The following is a 23193-nucleotide window of genomic DNA, read 5'->3' as shown; positions in this document are numbered from 1 at the left end:
AATGTCTCCTTTTTCCTTGTGGAGGCATAACGCCCATAAGTCAGTTGGTCTCAGACATCTTTTGTTGTGTAAAGACTGTGTCAGTTCAGAGGAACCCAGAAACGGGCTGATTGCTTTTTTAGAATATTTTAGGGAGCTGCAGGTTCTGAAATGGAACATTGGTACAGGGCATCTGCCTGTTACGGTGAAAGAAGGTCTTGCTGCTCACATTTCCTTTTTTCACATAATATTTCTTGCTAAGCTATAAATTCTGCTTTAGCTTTTCATGTAGTAGTCCTGGGGAAAGGGAAGAATTAAAACTAGCTCTGAGAGTCTGGGATACAGAAAAAAATGACGGTATTGATGAATGAATGAAATAGTCCATGGGAAGAGTTAATTTGAGGGGTTCAGAAATATATCCTTATCCTACCATTTTTTAGAATACAGCAAATTTATGGCTGGAAGAAACCTCAGAGCCTAATAAATCCATTTACCTCATTTTATGAATGAGGAGCCTAAACTCCATCCCTCTGGAAAGACTTAATGATTCACTCAAAGTCACAGAGGCATTGGCTGACCAGGATCAGAAGTCAAGTCTATTGATTCCTTGTCAGTGATGTTTAGAGTTAAATGGTGTTTTATTACAGAACAACATTTTCAAATGTGTTGTTATATGTGGTACATATAATTATTTTTAATTGATCAAGATATCCCTCTTCCTTACTGTGCTATTTAACTGTGTTTGTTTTAGGCTAGATCATAATATTGAATGGTAAGGCTTCACGTGAGCTAGAGCAGGTGGATATACTAACTCCACAGTCTGTCCGTAGAAACGAAAGCCATGTGACTCTGCTCCCTGGGGTTTCTCACAAGAGAAGAAATCACATGATCCAGATGTTTCCTTTACTAACTAAATTTCAGTGTGAATTTCTTCCCAAGGGTTGGTTTTTCTCTTTCACTCCTTTTTGATCGTGTAGATCTTAAAGAGAATGGCAATCAGGATCTTTATTATTGAAGAAACCATAAAAGATAAAATAAGAACTCTAACCATTTTATGTGTTTAAATAAAGAAGACTCCTTAGGATAGAAAGGTATCATTTTAAAATATGTTAAAGGACAAGTGAGAGTCCAAAATTACTTTTGTGTGCTTTCTTTTGATCACAATAAGGTATCGTTAGTTTTATTGTTTTACTGTAATGTCTTCTGGCTGTGCTTATAATATTTTCATACTTTATTATAGTCACTGTTCTTAAAAATTTTTAACTCAACTGTTTTAATTTGCCTACGGCTGAAATTTGACCTACAGATATTTGGCTTAGATATAATTCATCAAACATAACTCATCTTTAAAAGGCAATAATTAATATTATATCAGGTGCTAATACTTGTTTGAAATATTAGACTTCTTTTAATCTTATACATAAAGTGATCAGAAACATTATAGGAGAATGAACATTTAAAAAGTGTTATTGAATGGAGATTTCAAAAACAAAGTTATTGTACTTTAAAAAGTTATCATCCCACCTTTAGTTAATCATAGATTAGGGTAAGAGACTTCATTCATTGTGTAAAATTACCATTGTGTCCCTAATGACAATTTGTAGGAACATAAAGTGAAAGTGAACTTGCTCAGTCAGTCGTGTCTGACTCTTTGCAGCCCCATGGACTGTAGTTTACCAGGCTCTTCTGTCCATGGGATTTTCCAGGCAAGAGTATTGGAGTGGATTGCCATTTCCTTCTCCAGGGGATCTTCCCGACCCAGGAATCAAACCTGGGCCTCCTACATTATGGGCAGACACTTTACCGTCTGAGCCACCAGGGAAGTCTCATAAACAGAACATAACAGGAACATAAACAGAATATAAACCTATATCTTGATCTATAACTTCATAACCCTTTCCTTTTTCCCCTTAGATTTTTTTTTAAAGGTAATTCTATCTTTTTGAAGTACCACTGAAGTATTTCCCAAATTACATTGGTCCCTCAATAGTTGACCTTCCTACTGTTGAGGTAAGAGTTATCTTTTACTTAGAATATAGCAGCGGGTTTTTCTACTGGCTCCCTTTCTTATCATCTTATTACTGTTCCTTGAGAGGAAGAGGCTGTTCAATCACTATCTCTCTGCTCCTTCTTGCACAGTGTCAGATGCAGTGTATGCCCACAGACTACACGTGAGGAAATGGGAAGTTTGGGGTCTTTGCTCATACTCCTTCATTGCTTGTTTCTTTCTCATCACAGTCCCGTAGTCATCATTGCCATCCTAATAGGAAAACTTCTAAACCCAGACTTTCGAGTGTCAGCTGCCTGTGCTGTCCCTCCTTTATTTATTTCTCAAGTTGGTCCTATTCATTTAGGTTAATTTTCTCATTAGTTATAGTTTGCCCATCAAGTTTTCATTTATCCAATCGCACAGCATCTTGAGCGTTACTGCCTCTGTAAAGGTGACTCTTGGTTCTCTTGTCCTTCATCACCTTGACACCTTAGCATACATACATCACACCTGTCTGTCGTATGACATTCTGAACCCTCCTCATTCTGGTACCGCATCACTGTTATCAGATGGCATTCCTTTCTAATGTCATTCCTTTATAAAAAAAGTCTTTGTATATACTGATTAACTTTTCCACTGAGATTAAATAGGTAAAATCATGCAACCACATAGATGGGAATCCTTCAGAATCCTGGTCACCAACCTCATTTGAATGATTGATGTGTTTCAGAACATTATAGTTTTACTCCAGAGCTGATTTCACTGAAGGACAGAGCATACATATTCAATGCTGAAATCATACAAAGCAAGAGATTTTCTTTTAACAAGCATTTGTAAGCACAAATACAACAAAACAATACAAAAATTTTGATGAAATGGTCATAGTCAAGAGATACTGAGCAATTAAGTAAGGTTTGAATCAGATTTTGAAAGAAATGATAATTATGAATGGCAGGAGACAAGTGTTAAGATTGGGAGATATTTCAAATGAAGACATACAGGAAATGTAAAATAAGAGATTGGATACCTCCTGAGAGCAAGACTTATTTTTTTTAACCATTTTCCTAATTATATATAAAATGATAATTACTTATTGCAAAACAAAGGAAAATGCTAAATAGGGAGAAGAAAATAAAAATCAACCATAGTCTATCCAGTCGTCTAAGGATAACCATTTTAACATTTTGACTAATATCATTTCTATATTCTACAATGTTTTATATGCAGTAGTAACCAGTTGATTTCTCAACAGACCAGCAATCTCAAGTTTTAAAAGCAAACAGGTCTGGGTTCCAACCCTCCTGCTATCACTGGGTAGGTGTGTAACATGGATCTCTTTGGATTCCCTCCCCGTAAATGAGGATAATAACTATTTTTAGAGTTATTATGGAGATTAAGGAAGGTGACAGAGAAGGCAATGGCCCCCCCACTCCAGCACTCTTGCCTAGAAAATCCCATGGAGGGAGGAGCCTGGTGGGCTGCAGTCCATGGGGTCGCACAGAGTCGGACACGACTGAAGTGACTTAGCACAGCATAGCATAGCAAGGAAGGTGGTGTAAATAAAGTCCCTTATACGTAGTAGACATACAGTATAGTATATCTGTACAGTAGATATACAGCAAATTATATTACTAGTTTGCTATTATTTTTAAGCTAACTTCATCACATATTTTCTTTAGTTTTATGTGGAATCTGAAGTAATGAGTCTTTACAATATTGACAAATTGGAGCAACTCTGAACAGCATATTTATAACTTGTTTTATTACAGAGAAGCTGACTACAAACAAAATATTTACCAAGTCTGAGTTCTCTACAAGAACTTTAATCAGCCGTTCAAGTCTTTCCATTACAAAAGTGGAATTTCCTTTTCTTGGCAACACTTTTTGAATAACTCATCATCTGAAAAATTGAATTACCTAAAAATATTTTAAAATATACAAATACTGAATTCATTGTTAGTAATACTGGCTGTTGGATGTAAAAATGACTGTTGGGGGCTTCTCAGGGGGCTCAGTGGTAAAGAATCCATCTGCCAAAGCAGGAGACCCAGGAGATGTGGGTTTGATCCTGGGTTGGGAAGATTCCCTGGAGTAGGAGATAGCAACCCACTCCAGTATTCTTTCCTGGAAAATTCCATGGACAGAGGAGCTTGGTGGAATATAGTCCACAGGGTCACAAAGAGTTGGAGATGACTGAGTGACTGGACATACAAGCACACACATTCTGGTAATAGTTGAGCTACTAGGAAGACAGGAAGATATCAAACTCATTGGTATATGGAAATACTGAGGTTTTGTTGTCCCAAAGCATAACTTCTGGTGGACATAGCATTATCTACCACTTAGCTTATAGTTTTGGAGATTTTTTTTTTTGCCTGATTTCAAATTAATGTTAATTATGGCATATTATATACCTATAATATAATTTGTTTTCAAATAAAAATTAAACCTTTTACTGCAAAATATTTTAAGATAGGAGAATCCAAGTGTATGAGGATTTTTGATATTTTAAAATGGTATATCCATGGTTATTCTGTATTGGGAACTAATTGAGTTTCAAATGATAAGTCTTGTGATGCTATGGACTTTTATATTGAAATGTTTTTGTTAAATGTTTTTCTCTTAAATTCTCTGAAGAAAAATAAAAGCTTTATTCCAAAACTACTTCTCTGAAGTGCAGGATAAGAACCGATAAGAAATCTTTAGCTGTTCCATTGTATGAGAAGAAATTACTTGCATTTATTAATAATTAAATTTTCGAAGCATCTACCCTTGCTCACAGTGGTCTCTGAGGCTTCACAGGATACTCTGCAGCTCTAGGATACAATGAGAAGCGGATGCTCAGGCAGCCTCTGTTTCTTTTCCGTTTTCAAACCTTAGAGGTGTAAAAATTGGGTCACACCTCATGAAATTTAAATAACAAAACAGTCTACCTAGATTAATAATAATCCTACTGCTTCTACTGCTATATCTTGCCTATAAATCAGAATTAAAATTTTGGGGTTAGTATCACAACTTGAGGGTTTGTTTTTTTTTCTTTCATTTTGGGGAAACTGACATTTTTTATTCTTCTTCCTCAGGATGGATTGGGGAGATGAATATCCCCACAATTCATTTGACCTACATTGTTTGTTAAATTCATTTCCTGGAGACTTGGAGTTTAAGCAGATCTTCAGTGACATTGATGAAAAGATAGAACAAAATGCTAGAAGGTAAATATTGTTAATTTTAAAACAAGTTGGTTTCATGTTTCATTTGCAAGAAACTTTTATTATCTAGTCTACGGTTAGTGTTTCCTGCTCTTAAGAAAATTTTAGGTTTTAATTATCATTAACTTTCCTCAAAAAATTAATTAGACCCTTCCCTCTAGGATATAAGATGATTTTTCTTATCTGATTACTACTTTAAACAAGGCTAAAAAAAAGGCTAAAAATACAGGCACTGCCTTCAAATAGATAAGGTTTGTTGAACTACTGTTGTTGGGGAGGAAGAAATTTTCCTCTACCCTTCTAGGTTCTTTGCATAGTCTAATAATTAAATTGAAGTGAGACAAATGAACAGGAAAAACTCAAACAAAAGTGTAAAATAGCCTGTATTCATGAGAGAGAGTCAGAAAAACTGAGTAGATGGCCAAAGTGGCCAAAGTCCTCATCTTAAATACTTTTCTCAGCTAAAGATGAAAGAGGTTGTTGAGGTTGGGGAGAATCAAGCATGGAAAGTTACCAGGAAAAGCGTCATGAACAAGGGTGAGGTTGTTGTGCAGGCTTAAGTCAGTGCCTTCTCCACTGATAGATTTGGTTATCCTCTGCCTGGTACAGTGAAGGAGATACCTTTACAAATGGAGATTTTTTCCTTATGAATGTGAATGTTTCTAACGAAAGGGTAACTCCTACTTGGTTTTCAGATTATTTACTTTATGTGTTTCTTAGAAAACAGACAGCTTGGTATAATTTAATATGCCAAAGAGGCATATTTTAGGGTGGCAAGTTTTGCTCCCCTCAGTTCTGTTCTTTCAGTCGCTCAGTCGTGTCTGACTCTTTGCGACCCCATGGACTGCAGCACGCCAGGCCTCCCCGTCCATCACCAACTCCCAGAGCTTACTCAACTCACGTCCATCATGTCAGTGATGCCATCCAACCATCTCATCCTCTATCATCCCCTTCTCCTCCTGCCTTCAATCTTTCCCAGCATCAGGGTCTTTTCAAATGAATCAATTCTTCGCATCAGTTGGCCAAAGTATCGGAGTTTCAGCTTCAGCATCAGTCCTTCCAGTGAATATTCAGAACTGATTTCCTTTAGGATGGACTGGTTGGATTTCCTTGCAGTCCAAGGGACTCTCAGGTCCATATAGCCATAGCTGTGGTTTTTCCAGTAGTCATGTGTGGGTGTGTGAATCTGAGCCAACTCCGGGAGATGGTGAAGGACAGGAAAGCCTGGAGTGCTGCAGTCCATGGGGTCCCAAAAATTCAGACACGACTTAGCAACTGAACAACAGCAATGCTGTTCATGATTTCTTAGGGCTTGCCAGTATGGATGGCCTGCATTTTCATTAATATGTTTAAACATTATCATTTGATGGATAAGCACGGAAATTAAAATTTTGAAATTAGATATTCAAAAAATAGTGTAGGGTCATGGATTTCTTGAACTGCTGAAAGCAGAACATTAAATTATTTTTATGTAATGTTTGTCGTATTAAGTCTCCTCACTTAATTGGGAGGCTAGGCAGTCCATCTATGTGAGGTTAGTCTTTGTCACCTACTCCAAAATTAGTGTTACTGAACGCTGGAGGAGGGACTTCCCTGCTGGTCCATTGGTTAGCAACCTGCCTGCCAATGCAGGGGACACAGGTTCAATCACTGATCTGGGAACTGGAACTCCCAACATGCCTTGCGGCAGGGAGGCCAGTGCACCACAAGTACTGAGCCAGTATACTCTAGAGCCTGTGAGCTGCAGCTACTAAAGCCTGTGTATTCTAGAGCCAGTGCTCCCCAAGGGAAGTCACCACAACGAGAAGCCCATGTACTTCAACTAGAGAGTAGCTTCCACTTACTGCAACTAGAGAAAGCCCGTGTGCAGCAACAAAGAGCCCCATGCTCTGCATCAAATACCCAGCACAGCCAAAAATAAATGAATTACTTAAATAAATAAACACTGGGGGAAGCAGGAACAGCTAAGCAATTTCCACTAATACATATTCTCTGATAGAAAGGACTTTGTCTTCATATGTGTTTGTGGACCCTAAGGTCAGTTCATTCACTGCAATCCTTTTGGCCAAAGATTCTAATAATTCTCCTTATGTTGAAACCATGTAACTCAGATTCAGACTTGAACTCATGGTCTTTTAATTAGAATCACTCACCTAGTGTCTGGACTTGTTTCAGGGCAGAAGGAATTCAGTGAGAGGCAAAGTGATAGGCAAGAAAGTAGGCTTATTAATATAGGACACTTGTGAGAGATGCAAGTGGGCAGGCAAGGGGGCTCTGCCCTGAGGATTAAATGGGCTACATTTGTTTAATCAAAGAAAAGTAGGGGAGGGGAGAAGGCTGCCTTTTCCCTTGTTCTTCTAGTAAACATCAGACTTACATCACCTTTGTATCAGGCGGGAGAATGTTCTACCCTATGAGGTCAAACTAACTGTCATAGCAATTAGTTAAACCAGCAGAAGGATGGTAACATATCCTAAAATATGTTGCATCATCTCAGGTTTCTGTATCATGAGAGTCTCCTACTTTGGAATGTTGTCCTTCCTTTAAGTTCTTGCCCTTGGTCCTAAGTATCTTCTATCTTGCTGAACTCAACCAGCAGAATGCAGGCCTCCTTTTTTGTTTCTTTCACTTAATGACCTAGGGCATATCTTGTGCTTTTATTTATCGTTTTATAGTTAAGCAAGCCTGCTTCATGTACAACATTCTGATAGGTTTCTTAAGCAACTGTTAACCTGCAGTGATTTCCCAAAGTCCCCTTGGTTTTCCTCTCTATCTGTAATCCCCTCCTGGGACTTCCACCACTACCAGTGTAACTATCCTGCTCTGTCCCTATCAGTGTAGATTACAAATAGGCAAACCACAGTAAAAATGTCTATTATCAAATGATGAATAGTGTTTCCTTTTTAAAAATTTAAAGTATAGTTATACACTGTCAAAGAAACTGAACCGAGCAAGTGAAATTTTCCTGCAGTTTTTTCCTCATGTTTAATATGAGAATACAGTTTACTTTTCACCATAACAATGGGCATAAATAACTTAAATTCAAAAGATAGCCTATACTCCAAAAATTCTTTTATAAACAGCAAAAAAGTATCATATTGCTGAGGAATTAAAATTAAAATCTTCTCTCATTCTGGGAATCCTCTCCACAAAGGCTGAAGAGAAAGAAAACTCTTCTGTTATTCAACAGGCTTTAAATCAAAATGTCAGAAACATCCAGGCGATCTGCTAAGAGACTGAAAAAGCAGAAAGGAATCACAGCCCTTTATATAGTCTAGTAGGTACACCCATTTGGAGAAGGCAATGGCACCCCACTCCAATACTCTTGCCTGGAAAATCCCATGGACGGAGGAGCCTGGTAGGCTGCATTCCATGGGGTCGCTAAGAGTCGGACATGACTGAGCGACTTCACTTTCATGCGTTGGAGAAGGAAATGACAACCCACTCCAGTGTTCTTGCCTGGAGAATCCCAGGGACAGGGGAGCCTGGTGGGCCGCCATTATGGGGTCGCACAGAGTCGGACACGACTGAAGCGACTTAGCAGCAGCAGCAGCAGGTACACCCATTATATGTAATAACATATTTTCAGGAGAAACAATATCTGTTGTAGGAAAAAATGGGTTGCAGGAGGATGGTCATGTCCCTGGTCCCCGGAGAGTTCCAAGTACTTGGGACAGCCCACCAAGTGAGGATCCTTGGCTTCGTGTAGGAAAGAATTCAAGCGTGAGCCGTAGCAAAGTGAAAGCAGGTTTATTTAGAGAGCTAGACCCTCTATAGGAGTGTGGGGTCTCTCAGAAGGCGTGAGCAGCCCTGATACATGGGGTGGTTCATTTTTACGGGCTGGGTAATTTCATAGGCTAATGAGTGGGAGGATTATTACAAGTATTTTGGGGAAGGGGCAGATATTTCCAAGGATTGGGTCACCACCCACCTTTTGGTCTCTGCAGTCACCTCGGAAGTGTCATGGTGCCGTGGGTGTATCTTTCAGTGTATGCTTGTAAATTACAATAAACACATAATGAGGCTCAAGGTCTACTGAAGGCGAATCTTCCACCATCTTGGGCCTAGCAGTTTCTAAAAGGTTTTTGTGGTCCCTTGTTTTTCTTAATGGTTATATCATTCTTTTCATGGTTGTGCCCTGCCTCCTTCCTTCCTGTTTCCTAACCAGCCTTCAAATAGAATTGATAGCACAGTTCTTCACACGCGGTTCATCCTAACTTCACCATGAGTAAAAAGCACCTGTGTAAGCTAGTTGGCATCATCCTGAGGAGAAGCAAGCTTCTCATGTCTTTATGATAAGAAGCCGTTTTGCAAATTGAATCAAGGCACCCACTGACATTAGGCTGCTCCTTTTCACAGGCACAGGGAGATAGTTATCTCCCTTGGTGTTTGTGTTTTGAAAGGATGGCTCCCAGTTTTTTGAGAAAGACAGTCCTGGCTGAGAAAGCTGACAAAAGATCTATCTAGTCTTCCAAGGGATACATTTCAGAGAGATGAAAAAGTACTTACATTTGCAGTTTCTAAGGTAAATAAGAAACAGAAGGAGAGGGAAAACTTTTCCCTTATTTTCAATAGCGAGAATTAAGCTTCTTATTTTTAATTTGTAACTACCATTAATTTATATGTATATACATACATACCCATATAAATATATATATATCTTTTTAAAAAATAGCATAATATATCATTTTTTAAAAAGCATTTATACGTGACCTAATCACATTATGCTGCTGCTGCTGCTAAGTTGCTTCAGTCGTGTCTGACTCTGTGCGACCCCATAGACGGCAGCCCACCAGGCTCCCCTGTCCCTGGGATTCTCCAGGCAAGAACACTGGAGTGGGTTGCCATTTCCTTCTCTAAGGCATGAAAGTGAAAAGTGAAAGTGAAGTTGCCCAGTTGTGTCCGACTCTTAGCGACCCCATGGACTGCAGCCTACCAGGCTCCTCCAGAGAATGTGTATTATAATTTATATTATATATGTGAATATAAAATCACTATGTTAAACTTCAGTATAATTATGTATTTATTTAATTTATATATTCAATATTATATATGTCTATATTGTATGACACAGTTTCTCACCCAAAGGAATTTATAAATGAAATGAGTATGAGCTTAAATAGATTAACAAGTCACTTATCCTTATTCTAGAGAATTTTTTTTTCACCAACTGATGCTAAGAAAATTTTTTTAATTGAAGTAGAGTTGATTTATAACGTTGTGATAGTTTCAGGTGTATGTATATATATATGTATATATAGAGAGATGATTATATTAAAACAATTTAAATATTTTCTAAAAAGTGACTTTCTTTGTTCATAATGGCCTTGAGGCTCCATCAGAACAAATCACTGAGGGATTTCCCTGGTGGTCCAGTGGTTAAGACTACACTTCCACCTCAGGAGGCATGGGTTCCATCCCTGGTCAGGGAACCAAGATCCCACCTGCCGCAGAGCATGTATAGCCAAAAAAAAAAGAGATAAAATAAGAGATTAGAAAAAAACCAAGTCACTGAGCTCTGATGCTTTTGTCATAGACGGTTTCATTTTTTATTTGCTAAACCATCTACAGTTATTTCCTGTCCTACCTGGTCAATAAGAAATCATATTGAGAAGTGAAACAATGATTAAAATATTGTACTTTGCCGTCATAAATAGTTATTTAGGTCAAAATTCAGATGTTAGTATTAAAAAGAAAATATGGAGTATAAGGATATAATTTTTAAATTAAAAATATTTTATTGCCCATATATTAAAACAAACCTAGAGCAAAACCACCTCAAGTGACCATTGATCTTCATGGGGGATAAAATAAGGGAGAGCTGTATGTGCCGTGTGCTACATTTAGAATCAAGTCTATTTTTCATCAAATTCAATTATGTTTTTATTATACTCTAGAGAATAAACATAATAGTATAGGGTGTATATATTTTTTAAAAATAAAATACTGAATAATAACCATGTTTCAGAAGAGTGTAAATCATTTATGCACTCATTTATTGCCTCCTAACAGAATAGCTTTTAGAAAATTGTATGTCATGACGAATCAGTTATGCCACACTTACATTGCAGTAGTTGAATTACCCTTGGCATTTTTGTATTCTAACAGTTCTATTTATCTCTCAATGGTGTACACTGAATAAGTAATGAACATCCATATGATATGGCTTTTCCCAATACTTTTAAAGAAGAAAACATTAGTAATTCATTTTTAAATATGGTATTTTTCCTTACCCTTGAATTTTTAAAGTTGTGTTTCTAGCAGTGACCCTGAATTCTAAGTGTGAATTCCTTCCCTCTTCTTAATATTATCAGGTTTTATGAGCCACAGGGTCTTTTGCTTCCCAAAGCAGTGATTCACCAGAATGGACTAGAATGCCCAGAGGTCACTGAACCTTCACCTGCCCTTCAAGAGAGGCTGTCATTCTCCCAGACCATTTTTCACTTTTACATCCTCATTTGCATTCAAGTCAGAGCTAGGTGACTCTTAGGTCTGACAGTGGAAGTCAGTGACACTGAATCACTTACTTCTAACACATATCACCGTTGGTAGCAGGAAAGGTAAATATCCTGCCAAAGAGGGATACTGTGAATATCCCTCTGTGTGTCCACAGACTCACCCCGGTAACTAAAAACCACACGTAGCACTAAAATCTGTTTTGAGCTGAACAAAACTTAGTATTAGCTTAATGCAATATTGAGGCATAGAAGTTTTCTTGGGCTTACAGTACATCATGAATGATTTTTCTCCTCTTAATGTTCAGTTGATATATCATTGAGTTTCGTTTGCCTTTCTGTTTCTTAGCCATAGACAGTATTTGTGTGTACCTCAGGATGTAAGTTTTGCTGGCACTGTGCAGGATTACTCCACCATCCTCTTTTTTTTTTTTAAATCTAAGAAAGAACAAGAAGTCCTCCTGTGGATAATATCACTGGTCTTGATCCAGGAGAGGTAGGGTCAGAGTGGTAGGGGAGGGCGTTAACGTTATATTGTGGCAGAATACTGGATAGATGGTTTCTATAAATTTAACCATGCTCTCTGATTTGAGGTGGCATATTAGACCATTTTCTTCTCATCATGATCTGTCACCATTAGCTCCATTATTTGAAGTCTAGGAGGTTCCAACTTCTTTCTCCAGAGTCCTGTATTATATGCCCTCAAAACTCTCATTAGACCTCTGCTTCAGGAGACTGAGATAAGTAGCGTAAAATGTGGGATCAGTAGCTCTATCAGATTATCATTAAGAGATTCTTTCAGGTAATGCATACATTTTAGGTGTTCAACAGGTTTTAAAAGTATAATCTTTATTTTTAGGTGAGTTAGCTTTACTTACTTTTGGCCAAACAGGCCTAAGACAATAAAGAATCACCGTTCAGGATATTCCAGTAAGAGGTATTATTGTATTATCTTTCCATGGGAAATAAGGAAAAGGAAGTAAGTGTCTTCCTGTCTATAAGCTGTTTTAATGGCAAAGGTGTGAATAATATTGTAGTAAAAATGCAGACCTGATAAGGAGATTGAGCCAGCAATAGTAGGGCACTATTCTGGAGGGAGGGTCAGAGTTAATGGTTGAGGGGGAAGTAACCCCCAGCCCTGAGATGCCAACCAGAGATGCCCAGTGAAGCCAGCTCAGCTATGAGGACAAGCATGGGGGAGGGAAAGCTAGAAGGAGACTGGGCCCTGGTAAGGAGATGTAGCTTGTGTGGCTGGCCCCTCTCTCCTGCCAATGACTAATGCCTCAAGAGCTAACTCAACCCCAATAGCTTTCCCTGGGAAAGGGCTTCGTCAAGGATTTAGCAAAGTAAACACCTTGTCTTAAAAGGATCACTAATGCCACAGCTTTTGCTAATCACAGTCTTTGTTCTAGAATTATGACTAAGAATATCGTCTTATGGGACTTGGAAAGAAGTTGAGTTGGGGAGCCTGAAAGCTGGTCTTGTTTTCTCCTTTATTTTTGCTTTAAAGGCTAACTGTTTGGCACTGTATTCTCATTGCCTAAAAAAGTCCTGGGACAAAGTAGGCTAGAGGTTAGACATCTACTGTGTCTGCTTTAGCTAGTGTGACATTAGATGAGTGGAATGGGATACAAGAAGCTATCATCAAGTGCTAGTTTTCTCTTCCGGTAAGTAGTTTACATTATAAAATGATACATACTCAGGAAGATTTGCAGACAGTAGAGAAAGGCCAATACAAGGAAAAGGTGAGTATGGAAGGGTAGAGATGAGAAAGTTTTCTAACTCCTTTGACCCTCCTCATCTTGTTCCTCAGAGGTAACTTACACTAATGAATTATTGTAGAACTATCCAGAAATGTTCTTTATATATAGTTGTGTGCACCCAAAAATATATTCTCCTTTTTACACAGATGGGATTTGTGGGTGTACTTTACTTAGATTTTTTTTAATGTATTTTAAAAACTTTCTCCGTATACTAAGTCAATTCCCTCTTGATGAGCATTTACATTATTTGTAGTCTTTCTGCTGTTACTGCACACACACATGCATACATGTGTCCTTCCTTCCTTAGGAACGGTTATATGATGGCTTCTTAGACGTTGTATAATTAGCTGTGATAAGATTGTTCCTCAGCCAGCCTTCCACTGTCTTCTCTCCCATGAGCAGTGTATGAAATGGTATACTGAATGTCCCGCCTCCTCAGTGTGGCCATACGTATTAATTAAACCCTCAGTTTGTAACTTGCAGTCAGATCTGTCTGGCTTAGTGATTGCATGTATCTGGGCAATGAAGATAAAGATGTAAACTAGATATGTTCCTGATATAGTCTGATTTTCATTATTATATACGTTCTCCTTCTCTCTTCTTTTTTCTCTTTCTCAGGAAGAGAACCAAGGGAATCATCCCCAAAGTAAATGCTGGTGCAAATTTCTCACTTTTTCTCCAGTTTTCAGTTTGTGTGGTTTCACTGGGATAAGTCACATTCTGACTTTAGTAACTATGCTAAAATATGAAAGCTGGGAAGCCTCCATAGATAAAAAAGATAGCACATTAACTTACTCTTGCTTGTCATGGATGTTAAACTGCCATGTCCTAATATCGCTGTAGAACATTTCTGGGAAATGTTCTTTATATTGTTAACCGAGTCCTGTGCCACTTCCATGGAGCTCCTATCTACATTATGGAAAGGGATCCCAAGTCATATGTAATTTTAAAAGTGAAACTGTACCTTGGTATATGATGCCAGGCTCACTCCAGCAATGTCAGGACTACCCCACCATTGAATGGAAGTTGGGGGGTATTTCACAATTGGTTGACTCTTTTGGAAGTGCTTTAGATTTTTTAGATGGGCACTTGCCCTACATTGGTCTGAACTTTCCTGAAGCAATCTGGACATTTTAAAGCGTCTGTAAACGTTTGTGGTGAGGACTGGTGAGAATAACTCTGAACAAAAGGTGGATTGACAATAGATGGGACTCTTGGGAGGCTATTTGTATAGTTCAGATGAGAGATGATAAGATCCTGAGCCCCTTCTTTCACAATAGGAATGGAAAGGGGAAGATTCATTTGAGAAGATTTAAGGAGAGTGTTGTTAATAGGATTTGGGGTCAAGGATGTTTTTTTCCCTGAGAGTACAGTTAAAACTTTTGAAATAACTGAAACAGAAAATAGTTTAGCAAAAATATATAAATTTGCTACATTTCATTGAAATAGTCGTCTTATAAATTCTTTTCACAGCCTTTTAAGAAATACGCTTGAAAAACATCTTTGTCTCAAGAAAGTAAGTTTTCATTTCGTGGCTGACTTATGGTTTATCAGTCTCTTCCCTATTAATTACCTGTTAATTCCAAGGAATTTTATTAATCTCCTTAGATGAGCTAGGTTTATCTAAAAGGCAGAAAACTCTTATTTACTTCACAACTAGTTCTTGGTGTTTTTAAATATATCAGAGTATTGAAAAAACCTTTTCCTTAGACTGAACTTATGTTGGTAAAAAGTATAAACAAGAGCAACAAACATGTAAAAGCTTAAAAAAGCTTTTTAATGTTTCCATTTTCCATATTGTAGATGCAGTCTTGAATCTCTGCCATGGCACCTCTACCCTGCTCTAAAAAATAAAAACTCTCACCCTTCTATGAAAGCACACCTTTATGTCCTCTAAAACCTTTACATTGAAGAAGTTCTAATAATTTTTACTGGTAGAACATATTTTTTTTCCCCTTTGAACTTTTTTGTGTGACTGAATAATAACGACTAAGAGTTTTAAATCCTGAAAGAGTTTTTACAGTAAGCTTAAGCACCACGATTATAATTGTTCTCTTTTCCTCAGTTCCTCTCCCTGTCCTCAACCGCACCACCCCCAGTGTTAACCAGCTCTTGTGCAGTTGTTTAGTGATGCCTATCACAGGACATCTTTATCCTTTTGGAGTAAAATAGTGCATATATACATACACACATGCCTACATGTGTAAACATGGTTGTGACCAAAAAAATAATAATAATAATAACTTCATGTTTTTTTATTGTCCAAATAAACAGAGTTTTAAAGTGACCCAGCCATGAGATTAGATGACCAGCACTGAATTCTCTGGGGTCAGGTATCAGGGACTTCTAAGCTCAGTGATCTGGTTAGTTTTCTTAGAGCATCAATATCCTCGCATATAATCTCCTTTTCTATAGGAAGAAGCCTTTTCTGCACCTCCCAGAGGCACACTGAGTGACTACCTCCTGTGTACTCCTCCCGACTCAGCGCTTTGTACACACACCTCTTATCAAGTCTTACTGAGTGTAGTTCTTCATTTACAGGCCTATCTCTCTCACTAGAAAGAATTCCTTTAGGGATGGGACCATGTCTTATTCATGTTTAGGTCCTTAGCATACATCACAGTACCTGCCGCATATTCAGGATTCAGTTAATGTTTCTCAGATATGCTTTCATTCAACAAGTAATTTTCCCACTCAAGGAACCTAGGATTGAATGTTGAATGAGAAAATTATATCCTTTAAAAAAAGCATGCTGTATGTTGCATCTTAGAAATGGTTTATAAATTGATTTACACACAGCCACTCAGTAATGCATCCGCTTGCACACATCATTAACTTGGATAATTCAGAGTCATTATAATTAAAGCACTTTGGGGTTCAGATTTATTAGGAAGTGTTGAGACATATGAAGAGGCATAGAGAATACTGTGATAAACATTCACGTGCTCATGATGTAGTATAAGGAATAAAACGTTACCTCTGCAGCTGAAACTCACTACGTGCACCTCACTAGTCTCACCCCACTCCCATCCCCACCCTGCATTTGGTGATATTGATCATTCCAGCACATTTCTTTTTTCTTTTAAAATGTATGTATGTAAGTATGTATTTAGTATTAAAGTAGAGTTGATTTAAAATTCTATATTTGTTTCAGGTGTACCACACAGTGATTCAACATTTTGATACATTGTGCTCTGTTTTCTAGCACATTTCTGTATACTTTTACTATGTATGATTATAATCCTGAATACTGTGTTTTGATCATATGGCTTGCTTTCAAGCTATTATATGGTTCATATTCATTTGTACCTTTTTTTCCATAACATTACTTTTGTTAGATTCATCCATGTTGATAATGTATTATCATTATCAAATTAATCCATGTATTTCTAGTTCATTTTCATGACTGTGTTTCATGGGATAAATGTAATTATTTAACCATTCTCTCTACTGGTGGGCATTTAGAATATTTTCAGTGGTTTTAATATTACAAATAAAGTTAGGAATATCCTTTTAGAAAGTCCTTGCTAAACCAGCTAATGGTGTACATTTGGGAATTTAAACTATTTAGGGCAGACATTCTACATCAACATTAGACTTCTGACATTTTTGGTCAATAAATGTGTTAATTGGATTCCTATTTGCTGAATTACCTTGGTAACAATTTCACAACTGACCTTGTTTCTAAAGACAATTAGAAACAACTTAAAGCTGGTTTTAGAAAAGGCAGAGGAACCAGAGATCAAATTGCCAACATCCGCTGGATCATGGAAAAAGCAAGAGAGTTCCAGAAAAACATCTATTTCTGCTTTATTGACTATGCCAAAGACTTTGACTATGTGGATCACCATAAACTGTGGAAAATTCTGAAAGAGATGGGAATACCAGACCACCTGACCTGCCTCTTGAGAAACCTATATGCAGGTGAGGAAGCAACAGTTAGAACCTGACATGGAACAATAGATTGGTTCCAAATAGGAACAGGAGTACGTCAAGGCTGTATATTGTCACCCTGCTTATTTAACTTACATGCAGAGTACATCATGAGAAGCACTGGGCTGGATGAAGCACAAGCTGGAATCAAGATTGCCGGGAGAAATATCAAAAACCTCAGATATGCAGATGATACCACCCTTATGGCAGAAAGTGAAGAGGAACTAAAAAGCCTCTTGATGAAAGTGAAAGAGGAGAGTGAAAAAGTTGGCTTAAAGCTCAACATTCAGAAAACGAAAATCATGGCATCTGGTCCCATTACTTCATGGCAAATAGATGGGGAAAAAGTGGAAACAGTGTCAGACTATTTTTGGGGGCTCAAAAATCACTGCAGATGGTGACTGCAGCCATGAAATTGAAAGACGCTTACTCCTTGGAAGGAAAGTTGTGACCAACCTAGATAGCATATTCAAAAGCAGAAACATTACTTTACCAACAAAGGTCTGTGTCATCAAGGCTATGGTTTTTCCAGTAGTCATGTATGGATGTGAGAGTTGGACTGTGAAGAAAGCTGAGCACTGAAGAATTGATGCTTTTGAACTGTGGTGTTGGAGAAGACTCTTGAGAGTCCCTTGGACTGCAAGGAAATCCAACCAGTCCAGTCTAAAGGAGATCAGTCCTGGGATTTCTTTGGAAGGAATGATGCTAAAACTGAAACTCCAGTACTTTGGCCACCTCATGCAAAGAGTTGACTCATTGGAGAAGACTTTGATGCTGGGAGGGATTGGGGGCAGGAGGAGAAGGGGACAACAGAGGATGAGATGGCTGGATGGCATCACCGACTGGATGGACATGAGTTTGAGTGAACCCTGGGAGTTGGTGATGGACAGGGAGGCCTGGCGTGCTGCAATTCATGGGGTCGCAAAGAGTCGGATTCGACTGAGCGACTGAACTGAACTGAAGCAGAAAACAACTTCAGCTCAGTTCAGTTCAGTTGCTCAGTCGTGTCCGGCTCTTCGCGACCCCATGGACCACAGCACGCCAGGCCTCCCTGTCTATCACCAACTTCCGGAGTTCACTCAAACTCATGTCCATCCAGTCGGTGATGCCATCCAGCCATCTCATCCTCTGTTGTCCCCTTTTCCTTCTGCCTTCAATCTTTCCCAGCATCAGGTTCTTTTCCAGTGAGTCAGCTCTTTGCATCAGGTGGCCAAAGTACTGGAGCTTCAGCTTCAGCTTCAGTTCTTCCAGTGAACACTCAGGACTGATCTCCTCTAGGATGGACTGGTTGGATCTCCTTGTAGTCCAAGGGACTCTCAAGAGTCTTCTCCAACACCACAGTTCAAAAGCATCAATTCTTCAGTGCTCAGCTTCCTTTATAGTCACATTCATACATGAAAAACCATAGCCTTGACTAGACGGATCTTTGTTGACAAAAGAATGTCTCTGCCTTTTAATATGCTGTCTAGGTTGGTCATAACTTTCCTTCCAAGGAGTAAGTGTCTTTTAATTTCATGGCTGCAGTCACCATCTGCAGTAATTTTGGAGCCTTAAAAAACAAAGTCAGCAACTGTTTCCCCATCTATTTGCCATGAAGTGATGGGACCAGATGCCATGATCTTAGTTTTCTGAATGTTGAGCTTTAAGCCCACTTTTTCACTCTCCTCTTGCACTTTCATCAAGAGGCTTTTTAGTTCTTCTTCACTTTCTACCATAAGGGTGGTATCATCTGCATATCCGAGGTTATTGATACTTCTCCTGTCAATCTTGATTCCAGCTTGTGCTTCATCCAGCCCAGTGTTTCTCATGATGTATTCTGCATGTAAGTTAAATAATCAGGGTTACAGTGTACAGCCTTGACGTACTCCTTTTCCTATTTGGAACCAGTCTGTTGTTCCATGTCCAGTTCTAACTGTTGCTTTCTGACCTGCATACAAATTTCTCAAGAGGCAGGGTCAGGTGGTCTGGTATTCCCATCTCTTTCAGAATTTTCCACAGTTTGTGGTGATCCACACAGTCAAGGCTTTGTCATAGTCAATAAAGCAGAAATAGATGTTTTTTTGGAACTCTCTTGCTTTTTTGATGATCCAGCGGATGTTGGCAATTTGATCTCTGGTTCCTCTGCCTTTTCTAAAACCAGCTTAAACCAAAATGAAGACAAGTTTCATGTTATTTCTGAAAAACTATATGAAGATCTTGCGTCATTTAAGTCTATTGATATATAGACCTCATCCCACCCAAGATTACCATCTCTATCAGCAATATTACTGCACATATATGAAAAATAATGTTATCTTTTAGATGTTGAAAATGAATTTAAAATTATTTTTGACATTCAAGAAGAAAAAAATTGGCAAGTTACATTACAAACTGACATTCATCTTAAATTTTGAAAATACTCATTTGTATAATAATTAGGTGATAAATATCAAGAGTTCAGCAAGATGTACAGACAGTGGTGAATGGCAGAATGACACGTTATACAGCTAACTAAAAACAAAATCAGGTACAGATATGATATACAGCCAACTAAAAACAAAATGAGGTAGAGATGAATTCTATCACCTTAAAATTTGTGGCAAATGATTTTAAAAGCCAGCTCAAACTGTCTTCAGTTTTATCAGTGAGGGAGGTCCTCTGAAATGCAACTGCTCAATCCCTTTATCAGTGTTTGAACAAATTGCTGAAATCTAGCTCTCTGAAGGCTTTACTCTATAAAGTTGTAGTTATTGGCCTCTACCCAGATTCAGATGTTAGAGATTAGCCTAAAAGCTGAATCTTGATTGAAATAGATTTAGGTAGACTAGCAGCCGAGCCTGTCCAGTTCACATTGCTGCAATCTATTAGGTTTCACTGAATGAGACACAGGAGGATGCTATCATAAAAAACCTTTGATAACCAGTCCCTGGAGTCAAGGTGTGAGCTTCGGGCATCGTGTTTCTCAGTTCACAGAGGTGCATACGTAAATGTAGAAAATATATGCCAATCTTGTGCCAGACTTGGAACTGGTATTCCTGAATAAGCCTGTCTCATCAGAAAACTGAATGGCCTGTGGCCTAAGGAGCTATTGTTTTTCTTGTAAGTTCTTTGTTTTCATGAAAAGGCTTTTGATTCTCAGAATGTATTTGTTTCAGAGTAGTTCGGTTTGAATTCACTCATGCTCAGAAGTCTCCTGAAAAGCTTTCCTTAGAATTTAAGTTTATGTTTTATATACAAGCAATACCTTGTACATTTTGAAGAAAAGAATTTCATATGATATCAATTTTAATTATCAGAGCTTGGTTTCCAAAGCCTAAGTGTTTCTATCACATGTTGATAATGAACAATAGTGATATTTTCAAAACAGTAGCAACTTTTTTGGTAACAGATGTTTCTTTATACTATTAAGAAGCAAATACATAACTGTTTGAGGTGAAGGGATTCAGCTTCAAAATAACTTTGCTGTTTATAAGCTTTCTTGCAGTTTAGATATGCTGCCATCAGGTGGTAGTAATATGTCATATACATGTGACTCCACAAATGACATTATGCTAAGGTCATCACAAAGATTTATAATAATTAATGCACATTTGTAAATGAAAATTAAAATAACATATTACATCTTTTTAGTTTCAGAGCTGAAGATACTTCTAATGGAATTTTTATTTATTTATTTTTTTTTTTTATATAGTGATTCACAATTTTCTTTTTTTTTCTTTTTCTTTTTTTTTTTTTTATAGAAAATTATTTAATTAGTATACATGTATTCCCCATCCTGAACCCTCCTCCCTCCTCCCTCCCCACACCATCCCTCTGGGTCTAAATTGTAACTTGTTTGTAACTGTTTTGTGATTTCTTAATTTGGATTGGTTGAGGTTTTCCATAATTTAGTCAATATATGTTTCTGATTTCGGTCATCAAGAGTGTTTTATCTCTGTCTTCCATCCATTGCCTACCAAAAGGATCATTATTTCATTGCAAATATGCTTGAAATTTTACTTAACACAGATGAATTTCTAATTAATCTTTTAGTAGCTAGATATGTTTCCTCTATTGCATTTGAAATGAAACTGCCAGAAAACTTGAACTTCCAGTTTTCAATTATGAATGAAAATATACAGTTTTCCTGTTACTGTTTTTATATTATATGGGTGTTTTATAATTTTGGAAATTGTGTGTCACCAGGTACTGCATATAAGCATTTTAGGGCCCTGTGGTATGTGACAGCTCCATACCTACTTCCTACCAAAATAGTTTTTTTCTTTTCTTTTATATAGCATAGAACACTGCATTAAAGAAATACAGTCTGAAGTTAACAAACAGTGTCCAGATGTACAGCTGCGAACGACGACTGACTGTTTTGAATGGCTAAATAATTATAATTCATCCAAATCACCGTCCATTCCCCATGGAGATTTGATAAAATTTCTCAAAATACTGGTAAAAATATGTATAATCTTTGCTTTAATGGTGGAGTGGGGTGGGGGAACCTGAACTACATTTCATCCAGTTTCCATATATGAATATTTATTTCATTGACCATATTAGCCTGTCATATCTGGGGTTTGTGTTTTGTTTTACTTCTCTGTCTGCAGTGGAATCCAGTGAGCTATGTGTTTTTATTTTCTACTGCGATTTTTATCATAAAGTAAAGTTTATATAAATGGGCATTAGGCATTATAATTCCTGGGTGACTTGTGGTATGATATTTGCCATATCAGCACCACAAAATGTATTGAAATGTACCACAATTGTCCATCAGAAAATTTGATATTTATTACATTTTGTGTCACTTCAAAACTACTCATTTTCCTGGGCTCATTATTAAGCACAATAAGATCAGCATTGATTGTATCTGTTAAGGAGCCTTGTCCACCACTCCATTCATTCCCAACCTGCAGGCATATCTAATTCTTTTCAATCAAGGCAGCGATTTCTACAAGACCACTGTTAATTGATGGAATATTATTACATTGGTCACTCTTGGATACTGACCACTCTCTATGTTAGAGAGGTTTTTATAGCCTTCAGTAAGAATACTTATTTTATTTTACCTATATCTACAAAGGCAGCTAGCTTGCAAAATCAGTTTCCTAGGGAAATAGCACAATTGTCAGAAAGCAAGATTTCTGTAGCTATGGTTTTAATTTAATTTAGGGGGGAAAAAAAGGCACTGTTTCTGTCTAAACATCAAACCTTGACTCAGGCAGATGTGGAAAATATCTTGAGGTTGTAGATGGCTTAGGATGACAGAATCAGATGAAAATAATTTTTGGCTGTTATTATTATTGCAGATGTCTCTTTAATGTTTACAGGGTAATAAAAGGAAGAGAAAGGAAGATTATGTGCCCTGAAGGCTTATTCTTTTAAGAAAATCCTCTCACCCATTATCTCTTGAAGGTGGAGCCTTGAAGAATAAATATGGATATAGTTATTCCTTTAATTTCTATTAAGAGCCATGTGTAGTGAATTTCATTAATATTGATGTAATAATGCTTTCTCATTTAATTAAAAGCAAAAGCTTTTAATTATCTTTTAATCTGTCACACATAAGTCATTCTCTATTCACTGCAGGGCAAAGGCCGCCTTAGTTTTTGCTCAAATTCATTAGACTGCTAGGCCCCTTCCAGACCTAGGATTTTTTTTGTTTTTTAACATAATTGATCATGTTATTTTGAGAACAGAACCACATTATTAAAACAGATCCAGATTAAAACGACCTTATCAAATTTTTACATGCGGAAAGTGTCAATCTTGACAGTATTTTTTCATACCTCAATTTTTTTCCCCATAAAGTGTTTTGTTTTGTTTTGTTTTTTTTTTTAATTATCTAACTATTTAAACAAGGAACAGAGGTTCTCATTATGGCTATTCTACAAAGTCAT

The 23193-nt window shown here is 37.5% G+C and overlaps 1 protein-coding gene across 7 annotated transcripts in view; it reads left to right on the top strand.

Moving 5' to 3' along the window:
- KIAA0825 (KIAA0825 ortholog) overlaps window positions 1-23193 on the top strand; it is a 430821-nt gene that overhangs the window by 60792 nt on the left and 346836 nt on the right. For 6 of the 7 annotated variants that reach the window (XM_019965428.2, XM_019965430.2, XM_070792129.1 and 3 more), the window contains 2 exons: window positions 5050-5181; window positions 21586-21748. In XM_019965428.2, the coding sequence (XP_019820987.2) occupies window positions 5051-5181; window positions 21586-21748 (294 nt within the window). In that variant the 5' untranslated portion in view covers window position 5050. Of the gene's footprint in view, window positions 1-5047; window positions 5182-14869; window positions 14913-21585; window positions 21749-23193 lie in introns of those variants that run through there. The other variant, XM_070792130.1, reaches the window with a different exon arrangement.

Source organism: Bos indicus, chromosome 7, assembly GCF_029378745.1.
Source record: "Bos indicus isolate NIAB-ARS_2022 breed Sahiwal x Tharparkar chromosome 7, NIAB-ARS_B.indTharparkar_mat_pri_1.0, whole genome shotgun sequence".
Taxonomy (NCBI): domain Eukaryota; kingdom Metazoa; phylum Chordata; class Mammalia; order Artiodactyla; family Bovidae; genus Bos; species Bos indicus.
The sequence above is the reverse complement of the archived record's forward strand: the minus strand, read 5'-3'. Positions and strand labels throughout refer to the sequence as shown.